The following is a 23,061-nucleotide window of genomic DNA, read 5'->3' on the forward strand; positions in this document are numbered from 1 at the left end:
GTAGCATGTAGAAAACTAAGAAACAATATAGGCTAATTCATGATGGCTTTATTTCAGAAACGTATCTTATTCCCTCATCTTTTATTCAGAATTTGTTTCTTCTATGTCTGTTGGAGTATGAATGTGGAATTGAGTTCTGACAAATCTCAGTATTGATGAGTGTTGATTTAATCAAACGCACACACACACACAGCTTGGTTTGGTCAGTTTTGTCAAAATGTATGGTCATTTTGTATCATGTTCTGAGAAATGACATTAACCAAACGGCAGGCAAAAACAAACTGCTGTGAGCACTAGCCATCAGTATTGGCTCTCAGCTGTTTACGGATACCAGCAAATCATGATTGCATTCACAGCGAGAAAGAAATGCTAATTTATATAAACATTCTTAGCAAAAACATTTATGTGATAATCAAATATCAGCATTAATTCTGAACACTGGCATTCTCACATTACTTGATGAGATTCTGTTGCTGTTTTGGGGAAATATCAACTTAACAGCACAATTTTCCAGTTTTTATGCTGCTTTTGTTTTCGGTTTGATGAATTCAGATTAAGTTATTGCAAATGTCAGAAACAAAAGCGCAAAATCATTCCAGATTTTAAATGCAGGTTTTCCATTTTAAGAAAGAAATGAAACAACCTTTCAACTGACGCTGTTAGGTTGGAGTGGATATGTCTTTGTTCATTTTAGCTACAGACCCCCTGCCTGTGTTATGCCTGGTAACAGATTGGCATGTCTGTCATTCATTTGTCTTGGACACAGGATCTAATTCAGTTGGGGGGGGGGGGTTGTTGGTGGTTGTACCACTTGCAGGTGTAGGACGATGACTTGACAGCTCTGTTCCATAATGAGGGTGTTGTGCACGCAGTTGGCATCACGGAGATGGCGACCCAGAGAGCCAATGTGGCAGGAAATTGTAGTGTTGAGGAGCAGAGGACCCGGTACTGAGAAGGGGGCTGTTTGCTGCTGTCACCACAGCGACGCAAGCTCCCTCTCTCTACCCCCCCCCCCCCCCTTCCCAGCTCCTTCCTGCTCCCTCCCTGTCTTTATCCCCTAATTGCTTCTCTTTGAACGAGGAGCGGAGTGGTATAATTAGGGTCTTATCGACTCGCAGTCGCATAGAGGGGCATCCATATTTTCTCCACCAGCATGTGCCTCTCTCACAACCTCCAGCATTTCTCTCTTTGAAACCCATATTTTCCTCTCCTCACTTTCTGTTTAATCTCCCTGCTGTTCTTTCCATTCTCTTCAGGAGTGTGTAGCGCGTACTGTTAACCCCCCCCCCCCCCCCCCCCCCCCCATATCCGCTCTTGTTCTATTTGTAGAAGCTTATTCCCGTTCCAGAAAACCTGCACTCTTTCACATTGAAGTGCATTTCTGTTAACCTGAAGATATGACAAACAGAACTCATACCTGTGAGATGAATGGTTATTTTCCAACTTGGTCTACCCTACACTGGATGAGCCATGCCACGGATGTATTGGCCTCCTTCTAGGCTTAGATGGCTCCTGGTATCCAGTGGTGGCACTAGCCCATGTAATGCTTTGTCTTTGGAACGCAGGACATTTAAAAATCTGTGTTTTGACTAACTTGCACTTTCACTTGCATTCTGATAAAAATAACTATTTTTGAAATAATATGCCAACTTGCAATAATAACACAAAAAATGTATGTTGTTCATAATTTTACTGTGACACAGTAATTTGTAACAATAGCGAGATGACACGGTGAGATTAGCAGAATGAAATAAACTACAAATAATGTTTTGCCATTCTGATCAAAACAAATGTTTGCCATACAGGCTAGCGGTATTAAAAAACCCCTAGGAGTTTGCCGTTTTAATTTACTCATGTTGAGCAAGCTAGCTAGAGCGTGACATCTCATTTTCGACTTTTCATTAAAATGAAGCACTTTCTCTTTGAATCTCGAAATGCTACCAATGGCTGTGTAAATATTATGAGCTATTAACAACGCGAATGTCAGACACCGAAAAGCTCAAAGAAAGGGGAATAACTATTTTGTTGTGGTTCAAGTCTGGGTCATCGCTTGTTGTAATCTTAAAAGACCTTGGATTTTCTACTGTTGTAGAATGGAGTGCATTTCCCCCCCTGCATTTTGGCTCGTTTTCTCAGGGTAAAAACACAATACTGTGTTAACGTGACCACTGTTATCACCTGTGCCTTCCATACTGTTCACAAAACGTACGGCACGACACCTGCCCTGGCTGATTTTACAGAGGATGGGGCAGTGGGGGCATTTGCTGGGGTTGCGGGAGAAACGGCCTCTCTCTCTCTCTCTCTACGCAGAACCACCCTTTCCCTGATGCTTTTTCTTTGTTCCCTTTTTCACTGAAACTCCTGTGTTCTGTTGTCGCCATGGTGACGGCTCACGCACAGAGCTCAGACTTTTTCTTTTGTGTGGTTTTCGTGCTCCCTTTGTTCCGGCCTGCAATATAAAACTGTTTTAGGACCTTGCGCTTTCATTGGCCGTGATCCCCATCCTGCCCGTTCACCACCTGGTTGCATGTGGAGTGTGCGGTGTCTTTCTTTTGCCTTCTTCCTTTTTTCTATATGCATTTTGAAGGCATGTTTGTCTGCTTTATACATTTATTTTCTTTGTCTGATGAACCAGGAAACCCTGGCAGGTGTAATTGAAGGAGGGAGAATGTGTAAGGGACTGACGGCTCTAGGATTTTGCACTCCTTCTGATAAAGCTCCAGCTCTGCACCATTGCATGCTCCACACGTGCTGGGACACCTAATACCTTAGTGTTTAATTTGACTGCACCGCGACTGCTTAACAATGGAATCTCTTAACTGCCGTTGTTAGCAGCATCAGTGCACCTTGGCGATTCGCTCTCGTCGCTAGGCTCTTCATTCTGCGAGCAGCACTGCAAGATGACGCCCTGCTTACAAATCCACACCGGAGGAGTCCCATCAGGTGTGCTTAATTGCCTAACACCATTCTGTTGCCTCTGAAATTCGCATCCAAAACTGCCCCTGCTGTGGTGTTGTCCCTAAAAGCTGTTGATTGCTGCCCTTTTAAAGTTGTGATTCAACAAATTCAAACCAATTAAACACTTAATCCTGCAGTCATGGAAACCAAAATAATGCCAGTACAAGCATCACTCATAGCCCAGGTGGTAGACTTCCACAATCTTGTGTGCCTTCCTTTTGGTCACGCAAGCGATCCTTATAATACACTGTCGACTCATTGCAGTCTAACATTGTACCATATTAGAATGTATAGGCCTTGAGAAACTGGCATGTTTTCCTAGAGGACTACTGAATCACGTTAAACAGAATTCATAGAAACTATTTGGCCTTTATATCACATTGCGGATCATTATGCAATCTGCCTGTATCGCCATCACGTTCAGGAAGCAAGTGAGAAAAGTGCAGTGTTCTTCTGAGTCGAAGCTAATTGTGTTATCAGGTAAGTGGTCAGTGGGATGGTTTAGTCAGACTGGAGTTTTGCAGCAGTAGGTAGTTTCACACACTGGAGAGACTGCAGAGCTGATGGTAAAATAAGCCTTGAGTGAATCTGGGCTGTGGCAAGATTCTTTTAAAAAAATGTTTATTTTTTATTTTTTCCCCCCTCTTGTTTTCCTGTCAGACAGCCCAAGGAAATGGCAGCTGGTTTACTTTGATGGCTCCCAGAGACCCAATATTTCTACCACTTGCAGACAGTCAATTGTACAGCAGGTGTTGTATAGCGAGACTGGGCATGGCAATGCGAAAATCTCTGCAGTGGAATTCCCATCCATGATGGTGCACTGTCAACCCAACACCCACCCCCCCCCCCCCCTTACTTGTGACAGAGGCGAAAGTACTGGGATTTCTTCGCAATGCGCGCCAACAGCCTGCACCCCTTCAGCGGAATTGTGAAAGGATTTGTTCGGGGTGGGGTGGGGTGGGGGGTGGGGGGGGGGGGGGGAGGAAACAGGCAAACCCGAGACTTGTGATGGTAGACAGACTGTCAGCAGCATTTGTGAGAAGCGTCTCACAATCCGTGCGAGGTGGTGAAGGGTTGCCGGGGTCTACGGCTCCTCTGTTGGAATAACACACGCTAGTGACTCAGCGCTGTCTCGCACAATCCGTCTAGATGTGAGAGCACATGCTGTAGCCTGCTCTTCCACTGTCAACCTTTCCCTGTATTTTTTTTCCATTTGCATATTCAACAGCTTACATCCTGGGATCCTGGAGCTAACGTACTACTGTATATCCCCCACTAAGTTCTGCTCAAGGTCACTGAACATACTGTAGGCGTCAGATTATGTTTTGTCAAAGTAGGACGTGAAGGTGTACAGTTAACATCTCATCTCACACTGTTTGTCTCTCTTTGTGTCTCAGTGAAATAGCTTGTCTCAGGTTTTAAATTAGAGTTGTTAAAAAATTCAAAATAGTATAATCTGCTCTGTTATTATAGATGCTGTGCCTTTTTTGTGCCTCAGTGATTAACTTTGTTTTGGCCTGTTACCATTTTTGTTATCACCACTGCAGGGCCACCCAAGTAAAAACAAGACTGTGGTGTGTATGTTTACCAATATAACCATTGTGATTGTACAAATAACGATGATTATTTGTACGATTTGTAACATTTTTTGAGTTTTCCTCCTAAATCCCACACAACGATGTGTTGTTTTGGACATTTGCTGATTTTCAGTTTTAAGCTGGGAGTACTATAAAATGTTCTTAGTGTGACGATGCTGCTGTATTATATAATTGCATTAGTTGCCAAACATGATGATGGATTCAGGCTAACAGGCCTACTTGGTACAGTTACAGATTTGAGATTTAAAATTATATTTAGAATGTGTATTCAGAAAGCCAATTTTAAAAGGAAGAGAACAGGAAGAAACATGGCATGGTTAGAGCGAGTGGTTGGAAGGGCAAATAGTGTCGTATTTGCTCAAAGCCCAAATATTTTTGGGATGGTGTGTCAGTGGCTAAAGAAGTAAAATTGGACTTGCGCCAAAACTATCTCCGGGAAAAATGTTCTTAGTGTTTTCACAGTATTTTTATTTTTGTGATTCACAGGACCCAAAGTAGCTGAATGTTTTGGCTATGCCTTTTTCAAGTGCTGCATGAAGTGATGCTCTGTTGAAGTATTGGCGTATATGTGCTCTATCTGTGAAGCTTATTTTTTCTCTTTCTGTGAGAGTACGCAAAGCTTTACCTACCTCATCGTTCAAATTCTCGTGCGCAGGTTATTTTAAACCCAGGTTAGCATGCATGTGCTCAGTTTTGTTTTGGGCAACAAACAGGCAAATTTAAATTGCAAACATTTAGCATCTGCTGACTGAGCTGGGAATTTGGATTTCTATTAGCAGGTTTTGCAGTTATGTCTTCTTATGATAAGGCAAAAAGTTTATGTTTCTTCATGCATATGACATGGTAAATTTGGCCTGTTCAAATGGCCCCCACAATTTCCCTTTTATTCCCATATATTCATGTTAATTCCCCTTTAAAGTTTCCTAAAGATTCCTGAAAATCTGCAACCCTATTGAAAACTACAACCCTTCTGGCAATTGTGGATCTCCTATGACCAGCGTGCAGGAGAATTGGCCTGGCAACACATTAGCATGTGCTAGCCCCCTGTGATATAGCCACCGTAAAGCGTGACCTGGCGTGTATGATGCTGTGCTCCTCAGTCCTGCTTCATGGCTGTGATAAAAGTCTTCCATTGGTGCCGCGGTTCCGTTTGAGACACTCCGTGTGTAAAGGGACCGTGGTGCCTGGTTCTCTTGCATTCGAACATTAACTACATTCCCAGCATCCTTTTGCTGCTGTTCCAACGCTTCTGAAATGCTCGTCTAGCAGTAAATCCAAGCTGTGCACGTGGGCATCTTAAAATGTAACGCCAAGGAGTGTGAGCCAAGTGGCAGATGCCGCAAACTCTTTCACAGGTTTATTTTCTTCATTCACTCACAAAATGTTCTGGCTCCATTGCAGGGTTTTCTTTAGCTACTGAAAATCAAGGGAAAAAATCAAACAGTTTACACCATGCCTTGCAGTTCCAGGCAATCACAGTTGCCCAGGGGCATTGTCACACTGAAACAGGAAAGGGCCTTCCCCAAACTGTTGGGAAGCACAGAATCTTCTAGAATGTGATTGTATGCTGTAGCATTAAGATTTGCCCAAACCGTGAAAAACAGCCCCTGACCAAAGGGTGTCCAGATACTTTTGGTCATATAGTGTATTAGCATTTTAAGAAAGAAAAATAGCAAAATATTGAAGCACATTATATATTCTGTTGAATGTTATTTCAGCAAACAGAGACCGCTCTTGAGCTAACCTGTTATGAAGCTGGAAAAACCACAAAGATGTGAACCTCAGAGGCTGACCAGTCAGCCAAAGTGGGAATGACATTTGAAGTAGCATACATTACAGCCATGAAGAAGAGCCCGTTAAAGAACATGTTCGTTTTTGGTGAGAAAGGTGTGTGTGTGTTTATGTAGCTTTGAGAATATCATATGTGTTATGTCAGATCAAGTACAGTATCTCTAACGATGGTAGCGTTAAAGTTCCTGTTCCTGTGACTGCAGCTCTGTAGTTCTGTCTGTCGGTGGGTTGGTCGGTTGGTCCACAAAAAGTGTCCCACCCTGTAGAGGCCACAGTTTTCGCCCCAGGAGGCTGAAATTTGGCATGGACGGTGGTCAACTTTCAAGGCCGATTGACCAAGAGGGGGCGTGGCGATGGGCGTGGCCTATCACAAAATGGCGCATAACTCCTGAATGGATTCACAGATTTGCACAAGATTTTGTGGAAAGGTTGGTTATAAGCCAAAGAAGAGGTCACGTGTTTGTGTGAGGGTGTGTGCGTGGATGCATGCACACACGGATGCATGCGCGCGTGCGGTCGCAGCTATTGCGGATTCGCGCTTGTTTTTTTTTCCGCTCAGTGCTAAACAGATCTGCAATTGCCTACCCATTTAGTCAATTACTGCTGAAGCACAGAGCACTGTGCATTGCTGTCACAAGTGTGCCATTTGAGAGAACATTCAGCACAGGCAATAACATCAAGCACTGAACACTGCAGCAGTGATAGGCTGGATTTTGTCTAAAATGTTGCATCAGGGATGCTAACATGACAAAAGAAGATAAACTGGATGCATTCTAGGCTACTGTACATGGGCATATTATACTTGGTAGTTGAATGGGACATGCAGTACAGTATGTATCATCCCAATGAACGTTTCAGTCAGTTGGTTTACAGATATATGCTCCATATCAGACCCCCAAAGGAAAATTGACTGTTTACGGTGCTGACAGGGAGTCAGCAAGGTTTGCTAAGGAGCCAGTGCTATTGCAATCATTCTGATTGCTCTGCGAAATGCACTCACAGCTACTGAGTTAAAATAGCATTATGTGAACCTTAGGTTTTCCCTATACAGTGTAATCATGTTTGGTGGTGTTGGAAAGCCGATGTCATGGGGAACAAGTTGGAGTCATTTATGGTGTGTTACAGTGGGCACTGAATAAAGATCTTGGAACACCGTTTCAAAAGTGAACAGTAATTACCTATTCGTCAGCAGCCTGCTGTGCTGCAGAGGTTAACCTGGTTTAATTTGCTTCCAGAGATAGCTCGAGTAGGGTCATTGATGTTACTGCTGTTTTGTTTTAATTGTGTCTTTTTTGATGATTTGGAGTTTTTTTTTTTTGTTCTTTGGTATATAAGGGGAAAACTGGAATGGTTCAAAGAGACGCAATCACGATCTCCTGCTTGCCATTCACGTATAGCCATTCCACTACACTCACCTTTTGCACCATTGTATATTTCCATTATTGAACATACTGCGCAATAAATTGCATTCATTTTAACCTCCTTGACATTCCTCCTTGACTCTAAACCACTACACACCTAGAGGTTTTGAGGTCCTGCAGCCTGTAGTCACTCACCTATACACTAGTGCTGTCACAAGATACACAATTGTATCTTTGCAGGCTACACAAGGCAGAGGCATGTCCACATCTACCAAGATAGATATCGATCGTATAGAGTCACGCTCTTGGTGGAAAGAGGCTTTAGCCTCTGCAGTCTCCTTCTATGTGTAACTGTTAGCAGAGAGGAAAGGTTAAAACACTATTTTTGAGTCAGATTACAGAGATAACATTAAATGAATCCCATTCCAGTAGCACCAGGTAAGTGTTCCTTCGCCACTCAGATACTTCCGCTCTTTGGTGTGTCTGAGGGGATTCTTACAGTGTCATGTTTGATGTCTCAATCGCCCCACTTTCTGTTATACCACAAGTATTTTTAGGAAATAAAAATAGTGCTTACATTGTCTTATTTTTTACCGGCAAAAACATCTGGAAATGCAGAGATTAGAGTCTCTTCTGCTCACCCTGACAGATTTGTGATCTGGTTTTTAAAAATATATATCTGTGGTTGGATTTCACTTTCATTTTGCCATTGGGAGTCCTACTCCACAAGGTTCCGGAAACGAGGCTCAGGTGGTGGAAACCAGATCCTGCCGCATGGATTGTCCTTAAACAGAGGCAAAAAAATGAAGCTTGCTTAGAAGACACATGCACAAAAAGACATGCATTCTGTTTAGGGTTGCATGCACATACTGGTAATGTTGAATACCTGACAGCACAATGTGTTGAAACGCTGATAAAACCCAGCTCCCGTTTAATATTTAAATGAATGAATGATAAAGGGTCTACTGTGCTTGAATAGCTGCAGGCACTGTTCTTAACACACCACCACACTGCTGTAAGGAGTTTTAGTGTTCCAATATGAATTAGTAAAGACTATATTTACCCCCTTCCCGCAGGCACACAAACACATGAACAATAAATAAACACACCGATTTTACAGGAGGTTAAGAGAGCGAGAGAGTGGAGAAAGAGAGCTGCACTTGACTGAAAGTGTGCTGACCCCACTTCTGTCTAACCAAGGAAAAAGAAAAAGAGAGAACAGGATGTTTCTTTTTTCATCCCCAAAAATGGGGCATCCTTTTCCCAAAGGGCAGCTGAGACGGATATGGGGAGAGAAGAGGCGGACAGATCCTCTCGCTTCCCCTCCTCTTCCTCCCCTTCCAAAAGCTGATAGCCAATTAACTCTATTTGTCAGTGACCAGGGAGGTCCTGGAGCTGAGGGCCTAAGTTCAGCTTGTTGGGTTAGGGCTTGTGAGTTTAGCATCCTTTACCATCTACTGGATGTTATAATTTGTACCAGGGGACATTGGCTGCATGCCATTATTTCAACACTGAGAGAAATTAGGTGGAAGGTTGTTGTGAGCAAATGGAAAATGAAAATAAACTCGCGATGGAATTTAAAGCGTTGGCTGTGACCGCTTCACAGAATTTCAGATCATCGCATCAGCGGTGCAGACTTGGCTCTGATTCCCAGTGCTTTGCGAGAAATAAATTGGTTAGCCTTGGAGGGCTACTGAACTACGTGTCTCCATGCAGGGATGTCTGACATCTCTGACATGAGCACCAGGCTTTTAATCATCTTTAATCCTGAAGGAGGACTGTATCACAGAGCCCAGTATTAATCCTGAGACCCTTTCTCATTATACTTGATATTATGATGCTTATATAATGAATTTTTCATAATAACTCAGCTCACCTGTACTACCACAGAGACACACTCATGCACAGACACACTCAATCACTCAGAAACCCATGTGAACATCAACGGACACAGTCACAGGCACAAACTCATATAATCATGGCCTCACACTCTTAAGAATTTCTCGGGCTTGTGAAAATTGCGTTTTCTGTCATGCGCCTCTATAACCCTGCTCTTGGTTGAAGAGAAGCCCCCATTAAGTGCAATATATAACACATGCAGTTATATTCTGTCTTCGTCTTCTCGTTTTCTTCTGGTGAGTCCGTCCGAGTGCCGTTTACGGAGGCTGCGCGAGTAATCGCCCTGACGCGCTCCCTCGCTCGCTGACAGAAAGCCGAAGCGGAGAGACGCACTTGAGCAAACGTGCTAATTGAAAAACGACACATCCCCCCCCCCCCCCATACCTTTCTCCCGTTTCCCCCGCTCCAGTCCCAGCATGCTCTGGAGGGTGCAAAACACAGCGCTGAAATTCTGTTCCCCGTTGAGGTCCTTGTACTCAATTGGTACGCAGAGGTCTTTTTGTCTACTGACATCAGCCTTAAAAAAAAAAATTTGTTCTTCTTGTCAAATTGGGCATGGGGCTTTCCTAATACTTGCAAAATGTGCAATATGTTTATACCAGATGTCAGTGTCAGGTGGTACGGCTGGTAGAAATTAGGAGCTTATGCATATACTAGGATCCATCGCCGCCAGGAGGGTACTGGACGGTTGCATACAGAAAAACCTTCTGGATCAGTCCAAGCATTTTTTTTATGACTCCACCTTTCTTCCAGACTTCAGACGACCGCAGACGACCGCAGAAAATTAAGATTTAAGGCGTTTTCATTTACATGTCTCCTTTATCCTCTTTACAACCGAGGCATTAAGCCTTTGGCATTGATTTCTCCTACCTTTGTTTTAGAGGGTGAGGCTCTGATCATCAAAATTCTGTAGTCACTTTTGGGGGGGGGGGGGGGGTGGTCGGTCAAGTGCGACAGCATAAGGGGTTGTTTGATTTTTACTTTTGGATAATGCTGTCGTTTGCTTTGGCACTAATGCAAAGGCTCTCTTCCAAAACGTCTGTCCTTCCTAGTCCTTCATCGCTCTTTCTACCTCTACCATTCTCTCCCTCTCTCTTTCTCTCTCTCTGCCTGCATCAATGCACTTGACTGATCCTGTTAATAATGGTGTGCTCGGACGTCCACACAACAAGGCAGGGTGGGGGTGTCCAGTTGCTGATGATTTTGATGAATGGAGCGGAGACATTGTATTCAGTTCCAATTCAGTGGAAGAAACGAGGTACATGCATTCAAACAGGAGCCTTGTCACCTGTCAGTCACTTATTCTCTCACCTGTGCTAACCTGTGGTGTCCTCTGCAGTCCTGCACTTTCGAATGAATAGAAGGAGATGTACTGAGAAGGTGGCTTAAAGAAAAACGATTCGGGACTGTGTGTAGTATTCCTGATAGATTTGCTTCATACAAAGTGTCTTTCCTGTGCTTGAGGCACTGAACCATAGCTGTACAGTGACATCATTTGAAGGGGTTAGCGCATTAACTTTTTTTCACCTTAAAGTGAAATATTAACTGTCTTTTTTGACATTTTTTGCTGACTCTTGAAATGTAGCGAACTGACTAGTATGTGTAATGTTCATTTAATTCTGACATACTGCACTGGAAGATCTCCTGGAATCTTTTTTGCATGTGGTGATAGGTTTTCCACGGAATGTGGCAGTTATCTCTGGGTTTTTCCGGAATAGACTGCTGCTGTCCTTTCGGGCTGACGAGCATATTGTGATGAGGGGAATGCTGTGTTGCTCATGTCACTCCAAACCACAGGTTTGTTTGCAGCTGGAGAGACAGGTCGGGGCGAACAGACCTGCTTTTGTCCAGCTATCTGAAGTGTCCTGCGACAGTCCTGCCGTTCCCTGTGAAATAATCAATTTTCTCATCTCCCAGTTGTGTAAGAGGGGACTGTTTGGGCCCAATGTGAGATCTTGTCATGCAGCCCGGCCCCAAAATCCCTGGCAGCAGCTTCATATCAGTATCAGCTGGCAATAGCTGAAACCGTTGACCTGATGCTGACGTGATGGGGCAAAACAATGGTGCAACATACCCGCGCCAGGAAGTTGACACATTTTACACTGTAAATTAAGTGAAAATGGCATACTAAAAAATTAACTGACAGTAATCATAGTCTGATAGTCTTATTTCATTTAAACGCATCTTTTTTTACCAGCCAAACTTGCAATGCTATCAGTACTGTATGTCTTTAGCAGTAAACTGGCCACAGCACACTTCAAGAGACCTTTGGGTTTGAGAAAGGCGCTCTACAAATAAAAGTTAATCGTATTATCATCAGGAACTGTGAGTGGGTATCAAATTTCAAACTGTGTTGTCATAAAATAAAAATCTATTTACAAACCTGCAAATTTTGGATTAAAAAAGATGAATAATAAGAGATGTAACCAAACTCACCTAATCATTTGAGCCAGATATTGTGCCTAGATTGTGCCTGAAGTCCATCAAAACCATTAGACACTGAAGTCCTTTGGATTACATTGTGTGAAATGAAACTGTAAACCGTAGCCAGCTAATTACAAACATAGTTGTGAAAGAGCTAAGATGTGATAATTCACGTTGTCATAAATGGAGTCATTTTACTGCAGGCACATTCAGCCTGTATAGAAACGGTGTAAAGTTAATTTTGCAGACAACTTCTTGGCTACAATTCAGACAAACTTGGCTGAGTGCATTGTACAAGCTTGTATTTACCAACTTACCATGGCAAGCTTTGGCGATGCATCAACATATGAATGGAATGGGAGTTATACGGACACAAATACCCTGCTAATTATAAAATTTAATGAAAGAGGGCAGCCATTTAATGAAAGAGGGCATGCAAATAGTCACATTTCATCGTAATAATTAGAGAACTGAACAGTTAACTGAAATATCCCAATGCACGGTTTGGATTTTAAAAAGTTACTGTGTTATTTTAAATCATTTTTTAGTCTTCCAGTTTAGTCTTATAACATGCCAAAATTCAAACCAATGTTTCAAGTCTGTGCTTATCGGTGTCTCTGAATGTGAAAGCAGGGTTGCAGTTTGCATTTGTGCTATAAATGTCTAATTGGCAGTTCTCTGGATTAGGCAGCATGGCCAGACCAATATTGGATTTTGATATCAGCCCCAGTCTGTCTGTGTCCAGCACCCTTTCCCGAGGATAGTGTGTAGCCTGTAGCTTAACACAGCATCTTCTGAGCTGAAATGTAAACCAATGGGAAGAGATGTTTTCCTTTGGGATTTTGTGTACGGTCGTCAAAATTATTGCATTGTGTCCCCATATCAGAACCACGTACCTTTTTCGAATTCTGGGCAGGTCTGTGGGTTGGTTCCCAAGCAGGGGACCAACAAGTGAGCAGTATAACAAATCAAACCAGGCTAGGAAGTCGTATCACAAGGGGAAGTGTGTGTGTGGTGAGGGTGGGGTTGGTTTGTTAGTTTTTGCAGAGGACGTGTTATGGACACTGGCTTTATTGCCATAGTATTCTGTACCTCTGTGCTCACTGGCGACCCCTGTGTTCAGTTGGGTACCTGCAGTCGGCCTGAGCCAGGTGTGGAGGTTGTGCAGTCCTCCAGCACGACAAAAGTGGATCCCAGCTGGTGAAAGCTGTAAAGATGCTTCAGCTCGCTGCATTCAATTTCAAAGTACACTCGTCTGCCCTCCTGAATTGACAAGGCCTTTACGGCCATGAAATGCACTTTCAATTATAACTGGGAATTGTAGTTTGTGGATAACAAATTATTAAGTTAAGTTCAACAAATATATTGCTGTGCCCTTCACATCTCATCCTTGCCTAGCTAATATTTTCTTTCTGTTCTCTCCACAGTTACAGAGAAGGAAGTACAGCAGTGGTGAGTTCTTTTTTTACGCTTTCTTCTTGCCCTCACCATCTTTCTCTGCTTTCTTCCTTTCCTTCCCTATGCCCGTCTCTCATCGTCCTTCTGTATTTCTTGCTTTTTATCCCTCTTTTGCCTCCTTTTTTCTTTTTCACCCTGTGTTCCCTCATTCTTAATCTCCTGCTGTCCTTCCCGTGTGCAGCTCGGTCTGTTGGCAGAGAATGGGAGTTTGTCTGTCTCTCGGCCGCCCATTATCCCTCCCCAGCGTTTTCAGCGACAGAGCTGGCTGGCGTCTCTCTCCTTCTCTCGTTTGTTCTGTTACTCCCCCTCGCGCAGTCTAACTCCTTCTCCCACACTCTCACGCGCTCGCGTTGACACACACTCATGTGAACAGACCGCCGCGGGTTCGAGACTTCCAGAACCTCTCACGATCCTCCATGTCCCCAGGTCAAGCCTCGGCAGGGAAGGAGAGAGAGGAACCCCCCGGGGGCCTGCCGAAGGAGCCCTGGGCCCTGTGGCTTGGCCCCGCGGCTCGCCCCGCGGCGGCCAGCACGACGGGTCCGACCCAGAGGCCGCCCGTCACGGCTCGGCCTGGGAACGAGCTTAAAGGAGCAGGGCGGGCGGGGATGGGAGGTGGGGGGGGGGGGGGGAGTTGGCACGGCCGTTGCCGCAGGAGCCGGGCGCAAGGTCGTCCGTAGGGAGGAGGGGGAGCGCTGGCGCGGCGCTACCTGGGCGGCGGCCAGGCTCGGCGGCCGGGCGTTGACTCATCGCTGCCTGGCACTGTGCGTGCTCCCGACGGCAGAGCAGCGAGAGCCCTCGACCGCTCGTACCGCGCGGCGATTTTTACGCAGCGCTCAAAGCTTCAGCACAGCGCCCCCTGCAGGTGGCGGAGAGGAACGCGGGTTAGGTAACGTGGCAGAAGTGTAATGCGGGAGGGCTAGCACTCGGCTGGTATCACGCATGCATTTGTGTAAGGTGTGGTAGGAATGATGTTCTGGCTCAAACGAGGACAGGCCTATGGTATGCACAGCTGGAAGCCACATGGGCAGGCACTACATATGCCCGTCAGCTGAGGTAATGTTGGGTAAAGGTCAGTTTCACTGTAGCACATATGAAACTGTAATCTTCTTTAATCATTTTTCCCCAGAAGTACTGTGGTGTGACACACAGTGGGCCAAGTTCGTCTCTCACCTCTTCTGCCCCTACATAAATTGTACATGAGCGGGAGAATGTGAGTCTGTTGCATTGTGTGTGGTTTGGGTTGTGTTGAGGTGTGGCATATTGTGTAGCATTTGAAGTGTGAATGCGTGATGGTGGCAGTATACTCTTAGCTAAATCAGACCACAGCCAAACATGGCACTGCATACAAACGTGTACTCATTGCAGCTTTGAGCTGTTCGTTGAGTGACACTCCACGCCCGTGGAGTGGGGTATGTCAGCCTCTCTTTCTCTGTCTCTCTCTCTCTGTGTCTCTGTTTCTCTCCTCCCTCCTGCTTTTTCATTCTCCGTCTCCCTCGCTCTCTTGTTCCGGCTCTCTCTCTTATCTCCCACTCCGCCTCCCCCTCTCTTTCTCTGTTTCTCTCTCTCTCTCGGTCTCATTGTTGTTCAGGCTTCAGTGAGTGGAGAAGCTTCCAGAATAAAAGCACGAAGAGTCAGTTCACCCACGCCTGTGCCAGCGCGAGTCAGAGAATCCCTGTTCTTACCCGACCGCTGCGTCTGCTCTCGTTATTACCCACGGCCTCTGCTGCGACGCTCCCATTATTCCGTTCGTTAGAATTATCGCCCCGCACGTTCAGTCACAAAGCTGAGCTCAGCAGCCCCCCCCCCAGCTTCTCGACGGCTCGGCGGGGTAATCTGCGCCTTACGATAAGCAGCGGATGGAACCGTGTTTGCGGAGAGCAACAGTTGCGGATGTTACGCTTAGGAGTACGGACTGCTCCCATGGGCAGGGGACGGGTGTGGGCGCCTCAGTTCCTCAGTTTGTGGGAGCTTTGGCGTTGCGTCCGTAGGATCTGGGACCTGGGGCTCTCGTTAGAGCTAAGCAACCGGGAAAGCTGGGGAAATCTAAGCTGCTGTCACGGGATCAAGCTATGGGGGGGGGAGCGGGGGGTGGGGGGCCCACATGGTGTGTAATTAGTGGGAGGGTGTCCATGGCCTGGTGTGATCTGCGGTGGACTGGAGCCCGTGACTCAGACGCACGCCGCCCTGCCGTCCCAGCCCAGAACGCGCGTGTTATTTACCGCTGGACCGGACCCACGGAGCCTGCCTGTGGGTATCCGGCCGGGGCACACATCAGATGTGACAGCGCCCCCCCGCAAGGTGGGGTGCGGCAGGACGGGGGTCGCAGCGTGCTCCCTGGTCGGCCCTTAATCAGCCCGTCGCCACGCTGGTCTGCGCGTCTGTTTCGGCGTCCCCCGCTCTCCACGCCGCTAGCGGGCTGTGCGTGGAGCGGCGCCGTCCGTGCCAGCCTCTCCCGTGCAGAGGAAGCTGCTGCTGCGATAGCGATGGCCCGTACGGCATTCTGGGATTGCAGCCATAAGAAAAAAGGCCAAATGAATTCCAGCTGGGTCCCGAGACTGCGGTTTTAATTTCCTTTTAATTTATTAGTTTATTTGACAGGGTCAGTGCACAGTAATAACATTTCTGTAAATGTGCCAGAGTTAGCCAGGGAGGTTAATTTTTATCTGTAGACCCAGGGCTACATTTCTATGAACAGTGGGAGGAAACTGGAGTACCCAGAGGAAACCCTGGCAAACACTGGGAGAACGTGCAGACGTCAAACAGAGGGGATCCGGGCCGGGCGTGATCCATACCTTGAACCTCCTTATTGCATGGCAACAGTGCTAACTACTGCACCACTGCGCCGCTTGTAGGTAATACCACACACAGCTGGCAGTCTGGAAAACCATCCTTGGATTTTTATTTTATCCTTTTCTCCCCTGTATTGGGTTTTTATCCAGCAAATTGGTTTTTCCACGCCTGTGTTCGCACAACCTCTCTGTCACACTGTGGAATGGCCTTCACTTCTTCTCCCGCTCTTCTTCTGCCTGGTTGTTCTGTAGTGAAAACGATCATTTAGTGCGGTCTGTGCTGCAGTCTGTAGTCATGGGGAGGTGGGGGCGGGGGTGGGTGTGAATCAGAGCGAAACTCTGGCAGTGGGGTGGGAGTGGGGAATTGAGGAGGCAGGGGGTCTCCTCTCCATAGGAGCTCAATCCAGTGTCCCTGCACGCCTCCCAAAAAGCTCTCTTTTTCTAATGAGTTTTTCCCCCTCGGTTCTATTGACTGGTTGAGAAGCGCACACGGAATGGCTTTGGTGGAGCGTGAACGCGACTGCTTTCTGCTGCTTTGCATTTTGTAATGGCCAGTCGCCATCTTGTTTTCCTGAGGCCGATAGAGTTGAATGAAAAATCCATCTTCAAAGCACCGGGAACTAATCCTGCCGAGCGTTCTCTCAAATGTGCTTATCAGTCATTTCACTGGTAAACCTGCTACAGATGAACCTAAGGAATTCACCTTTAACACTATCCCATGACAGATTGATTGATTGGTCTATTGATCTGCAGATAGATGCCTGCACACATTTAGAATTCTACCTTATGGAATGTGAACTACTGGAAGAAAGGAAAGGATGAATTAATGCAATACCTATTACGCCCAAATGGATTTGTTTGCTAAATTTAAAATGTAACAGTTGTGGGCCATTCATACAATTCTGATAATGGCACCAATCATTTCCACTAGTTGGATAATGGCACCAACAAATAGTCATTATGTCCTTAAGGACCTAACACTTTGGTACCCATCAAGGACCACAATTTTTTACTGAAGGTGCTCATTAACTTATGGTAGTTAAAGAAAACCTATGCCCTTGTTCTAAGTTATTGTTTTTTTTTATTTTTTTTTTATTAATTTACTGTCGAAAGAGAATATATTGTTCATAGGTTCTTAGTATTTTTCCTCAGAATTTAAGGTTTTGTTTGTGTAGATATTTTACTGGCTGCTTCCTGCATCTGGAACACACCTCTCTGTGCATTTCTACTGCTGCTTTTTGAGAGGATGGGAGATGGATATCTAGAAGATTGGTATATTTTAATTGCTGCTGTGTTTGTTTGTGTGTGTGTGTGTGCACGCGTGTGTGTGTGTGTGCGTGTGTGTGTGTGTGTTTTTAAAACCATGTTATCATATAATTCAAGGTGAAATTCCCCTTTATGGTACACACTCGTAGTACTTTGTCACCTTCTCAAATGTGAAGCCAGGCATAGGCACTGCATCTCTGTTCTATGTCAGGCCCGCCTCCTTTGCATCTGCTTTTCAAACGACACAGCTGATGAAATCCATGCACTTGACTGAGATAAGTGCGGACGGACAACGAGGGAGGCTGTTGCAGGTGACCTGTTTGTTCCTCGTATAATGACAAGCATCCACTGCGTGCTGATTAGTGAAGGGAGGGAAATGCCCTTCATCTTTGTGCATACATTATCTCTGATGAGACCTTGGTTTCTGGCAGTCATACAGGCCTTGGATGCAGCTTGAAACAGGCGCTGTTGGCGGTGGCTGTTAGTTAATGCAGCGATGTGCTGTACAGCGCTCTGAAGTTTGAACAGGACGTTTTTATGCCTCCGCGACGGCACAGCCGTGGCCGGAGGCATTATGTTTTCGGGATGTCCGTCCGTCCTTCCATCCGTCCTTCCGTCCTCATTCTGAGGAACGCCTTGAGGGAATTTCTTCAAATTTGGCACAAACGTCCACTTGGACTCAAGAATGAACGGATTAGATTTTGGTGGTCAAAGGTCAAGGTCACTGTGACCTCACAAAACGTGTTTTTGCCTTGGTTGGCGGAGGCATACAACCGCGAGGCGGTATTTCTAGTTGTTTCTGTGGAAGAATAGGATGGCCAACGTTTTTATTCGTTTTTTCTGAAGCAGAATAAGACTGAACCGCTGTGCTTTTAATTCCATTTGAGCAGCTGATTACATCCGCTCTTGAAAGCCATGACTGTTTTTGCAAATCTATTATTGAGAAAGGGTCGGTCATCATTTCCATTCTCAGTCATTTTCATTTTATGATTTTATTAATTTGTGCTGGGTTCCCTCCTTGAAAAAGAGGTCAAACATAATTTTCTGCTAGAGCTTTTTTTTAACAGCCAGGAAGAGGTTTCATTGTGCCAGATTTTTATAGTTGTTTAAGTTTTTTTTATATTTTAAACTGCATTAATGAGGAAAGGGAAAAAATAGATCAGGGGCCAAAGATTTAGTTTGATGAGAAAAGAAATTGTTCTCTCTGAAGCCTGTCTTTTTTTGAAGTAATAGCCTAACTGAAGTGTGTCATCACTGCAACGAGCTTGTTGGCATTACAGATCTTAAGAGCAGCCCGACTGCGTAATGGTGTTTAAGGAGATGCGGAGGCAGCAAGAGGGACTTTCCCCTTGCGTGTCTACGCATCCATCGGAATGAGTCGCAATTTAAAATGGGGTCGCGGCACCTTCTATTTCGTGTCGAAATGGGTCGTCCTGGGGATTAGCATTCCTTACCTGTGGAATCAGCGGCTCGACAGGATTTCGCTTTGAACGAATTAGCCTCGTTTTACGCCTTTACGCCTTTCTAATTGACGAACAGGGGGAAAACGAAAATAAAGGAGCGTTTATCTCAGGTTATATGCAAATGAGGGAACTGGCGCAGTCTCTCGCTAAGCCTTCCTCTTTTTTCCGCCTTGCTCGCTCTGTGCAGTTTTCCTCGGTTTTGCCTATACGACGATAGTTTCTTTTTTTTTTCTAAAAGCGCGATTAAAACTTTCAGAGCGAGGAAGATGAAGAGCGAATGAAGTTTCCGCCGCCCGTCAGCGATTCGCTCGCTCGTCGGTCCCTCGCTCGCCTTGATTGTGGTAAATCTTCATTAGCGAACCCCGTCTGTGCTAGAAAGCCGCGGCGCCTCGCGTGGTCGTGCGTCGCTTAAAAAGCGGCGGGAACGCAGACGGGCTTCCCGCCTGGCCTGGGGCGCCGAGGACGGAGCGGGGAGGCCGTCGCCGTTTTCCGCCGGTGCGTTTGCAGATGACGCGCGCTCTGCTAGGTTCTCCCTGACATCTGTCACCGCAAAAATCCTTGCTCTTTGTAGGTCTACACGCATACACACACCTTCCCCCACATTCTCATCCCTTAATTCTCGCTCTCTCGCTCTCTCTCTCGCTCTCTCTCTCCCCCTCTCTGTCTCTCTCTCTCTTTCTCTGGTTCTCCCTTTGTTCATCACTGTAAAATTAATTTTTTTTTTTTTTTTTTTTTTTTTTTTTTTTTAAGACAAGAGCTGACAATGGAGAAAGTGATAAACCAAATGAACGATTGCTCTTCACAGAAGGACTGGGCTCACCTCTGCATAAAATGGCCTTCACATGGTGATTGGACCTAACAGCCGGCTAGATTGATTCATGAATTATTCCGTGCGTCCCGGGGTACAAAATGGATGAGAGGAGCCAGAGATGGGAATGAACCGAAGCAGGAGCAGCCTGCAGGTTCCGCGAGGGGGAAAACGAGCTCATCTGATGCCCAGGCAAACTAAAGCGAAGCTTTAGGACTTAACTTTAAATCGCTTCGTGATTCGGGGCGAGCTGAAGAACGATGAGCTCTCCGAGCGGACTAAAACGCAGCTGCAGGCGGGAGCCGGTTCTCACAGTCTCTGGTTTTCAGATAATAATGCCGAACAGTCTGCTCCTCCTAATCCGACCGTGCCTCCTCCTTGCTTATCTGTTCTCCTCCCTCCCCTCCCCCTACTCTCCCCTTCCCCAACTCCATCTCTCCCCCAGGTACAAAGGCTTCATTAAAGACTGTCCCAGCGGTCAGCTGGACGCTGCAGGCTTTCAGAAGATCTACAAGCAGTTCTTCCCCTTCGGGGACCCCACCAAGTTTGCCACTTTCGTCTTCAACGTCTTTGACGAGAACAAGGTAAGGGCACGAGCTGTGGCCTCGTGGCCGAAGGGGCCTGGGTGTCTGGATTTGCCGACAGAAAAGTGCGCTGGCGCTCTGCGGCCTGAAGGGGGCGCACACATGAATGGATGAATGGGTCCAGCTTTTCTCAATCTGTTGCGCTGGAAGGTATGACAGATGGAGCGTGTTGAAGGAAATCGAAGGTGTGGGGTTTTGGATCATTCAGATTAATAAAGTGGTGCAATCATTTTGCAGAGGAGAAAGAGAGAGGGAGGGGAAGGCAAAATGCGAAAGGTGTCACATGGGCGCATTTTAAACCGTTCAAATGCTTCCCTCGCCTGTTGGAAGCCCCTTCACCCTTCATCGCCTCCTCTCAGACTCTTCTCGATTTTTGGGGCCTCGTCTGTCTGTCTGTCTATCTGTCTGTCTGAGACGCCTGTGGGTGCTGCATAGGGAGCTCGCTCAGCTCTGTTTTCCCATGAAAGCTTGACAGCGCAGCCTGCTAGCGTTTCTTCTTCCCGCCGTTGTTGATAGCGGTTCATGAAGCGGCCTCGCTCTGGGTTTCCGGGCCGTTCCGCGGGCCCGTCGGAAGCGTGGCAGCTCCATTTGTCTGGTGACAGGTTTCCTCTCGTCAGGTCAACAGACTTGGACACCGCTGAAATATTGCTTTCCGAATGCTCATTTACTCGCACGGCTTGCTGATTTGCTAATATCGTTGAAAAGCACGCTGGCAGTCACCTACACACACCCCTGTCATAACTGCAGTTATCTTACATTTGCCCAAATTAAAAAAAAAGTTCTTTCCCCTTTCAGGAGCTTCTGAGCGTCTCGTAAAACTTCCCACCACTAGCATGGTCTGGGCCCTGTTGTCACGGCTTCTAAGGTTGAAGCATCGTCTGTCTCATTAGCCGGTTGTGAATAGGAGCCCTTGGCTACGGGACAAAATGGGCCTTGGGGGGGGGCGGGGGTCAGTGGGTGTAAGTTGACAAGGGATCCTGGGAGAACTACTGCTTACTACATCCCATTTCTCTCTCAAGTACTTCTGCCAAATTGCTTTAAGTGTGGGTGGCACATATAGTTGGTGACTGGAAGCGCAAGTGGTGATTCCACAGCGAAAAATAGAAAAAGGTGGCTATCGGTGTTTAAATGACTTTACAACTCTTCTCTTCTACCGTGACTTGTTGTAGGAGCAACTTGTGTGTGTGTGTGTGTGTGTGCACGGGCGTGTGTTTCCCCTGCTTACACATATTCGCACCTGTAATCACGTGCCTGCGTGTGCTCTGCGTGTACGCGCTCTAAAGCCTGTTCTTCGTGTGGATGGCGAGCGGGGGGGTAAAGGCCCATTAGTATTCCCCCGCCGCCGCGTCTCAGCTCAGCGCCCGACCCCCGACGGCGGATTCCTCTCTCCCGGAGCACGTCTCGCTTTGAAGACGCGGGGGGGCTATCGCGAGCGGGCGAAACCAAATTCCGCGCCTCGCCGCGTCGTCTTCACGGACGGCGCCCGGCACCCGCCGACGCCATTATGAAAATAACAGCGTTCCGCGGAGGAGGAGGAGGAGGAGGAGGACAGAGCCGCGCGATAATAGGCTCTCGCCGGGCCGAGCGGGCGATTGGGTTTCCTCTCACTGGGGAAAGCGCCGCGCCCGAGGCGAAACGCGCCGGCCGCCATCGCCGCCGTCCCGAACGGATGTATTTTTCACGGGAACGCCGTGTCCGTCAGAACACGCGCTTTCAATCAGCACGCGAGCGGGGAAATTGCTCAAAGCCCCGCGTTTCCGAGGACAGAAAATCTATCCCTTGTGTGAAGTAATGGGGGGGGGGGGGGAATGACTGAACAGCGTGAAGAAGAACAGACAGCCATGAAGCGAAATGAGAGCCGGAAGGGAAAAGGAACAGACGGGGGGGGGGGTGTACTCCCAAACTTTTGCAGTTTTATAAAGTAGTCTGATGAATGTGAGAGACGCAGGGCCGAGCGGAGCCGTGATTGTCTGTGTGACAGGAAGCGGGCCGCAGAACGCATCTCTCTGATGACCCGCGCCGGCGAGCCGTAGCCTTGGGGGGGGCAGGCAGCAGGTGCAGCGCAGAAATAGCAGCGGGCACACCCGAGAAGTGCGCCCCACTTTCTGCTTCTGAGTAAAGTTGGGGGGGAGGGGGGAGTTGTGGCGCCGATGCTATTGCTGGAAGGTTTTTGTTCTCTCTTTCTCTCTCACTCACTGTCTGTCTCTCCCTCCCCAGGACGGACGCATCGAGTTCTCCGAGTTCATCCAGGCGCTGTCCGTCACCTCGCGGGGAACCCTGGACGAGAAGCTCCGATGTAAGGGGACGGGAATTCGCGCCGGGACACCCGATCCCTCCTCAGGGCGTTTCACTTCCTCCATAGCTGTGTGCATGCAGGAGGCCTGCCACTCTCCTCAGCACCCCCCCCCCGCTGACCCAGCTACTGCCCACACTCACAACACACAAGTGTGCACACATACATACTCAAACACACACATGCTCACACATGCACAAGCACTCACACATACACACACGGACACACACGCATTCGCAAAACATACGCACATACATGTACGCACACGCACTCGCGCATACATGCACACTTACTTAAACACACACACATACGCACTCACACACACACGCATTCTCATACATGCACAAGCACTCACACATACACACACGT

General features: G+C 46.9%; 1 protein-coding gene across 6 annotated transcripts in view; it reads left to right on the top strand.

The window, feature by feature from the left end:
- LOC118206648 (neuronal calcium sensor 1) overlaps positions 1-23,061 on the top strand; it is a 39,797-nt gene that overhangs the window by 9,272 nt on the left and 7,464 nt on the right. For all 6 annotated transcript variants that reach the window (XM_035379577.1, XM_035379578.1, XM_035379579.1 and 3 more), the window contains exons 3-5: positions 13,459-13,483; positions 20,261-20,399; positions 22,617-22,695. In XM_035379577.1, coding sequence (XP_035235468.1) covers positions 13,459-13,483; positions 20,261-20,399; positions 22,617-22,695 — 243 coding nt within the window. The remainder of the gene's footprint in view (positions 1-13,458; positions 13,484-20,260; positions 20,400-22,616; positions 22,696-23,061) is intronic.

This window comes from Anguilla anguilla, chromosome 10 (assembly GCF_013347855.1).
Source record: "Anguilla anguilla isolate fAngAng1 chromosome 10, fAngAng1.pri, whole genome shotgun sequence".
Taxonomy (NCBI): Eukaryota; Metazoa; Chordata; class Actinopteri; order Anguilliformes; family Anguillidae; genus Anguilla; species Anguilla anguilla.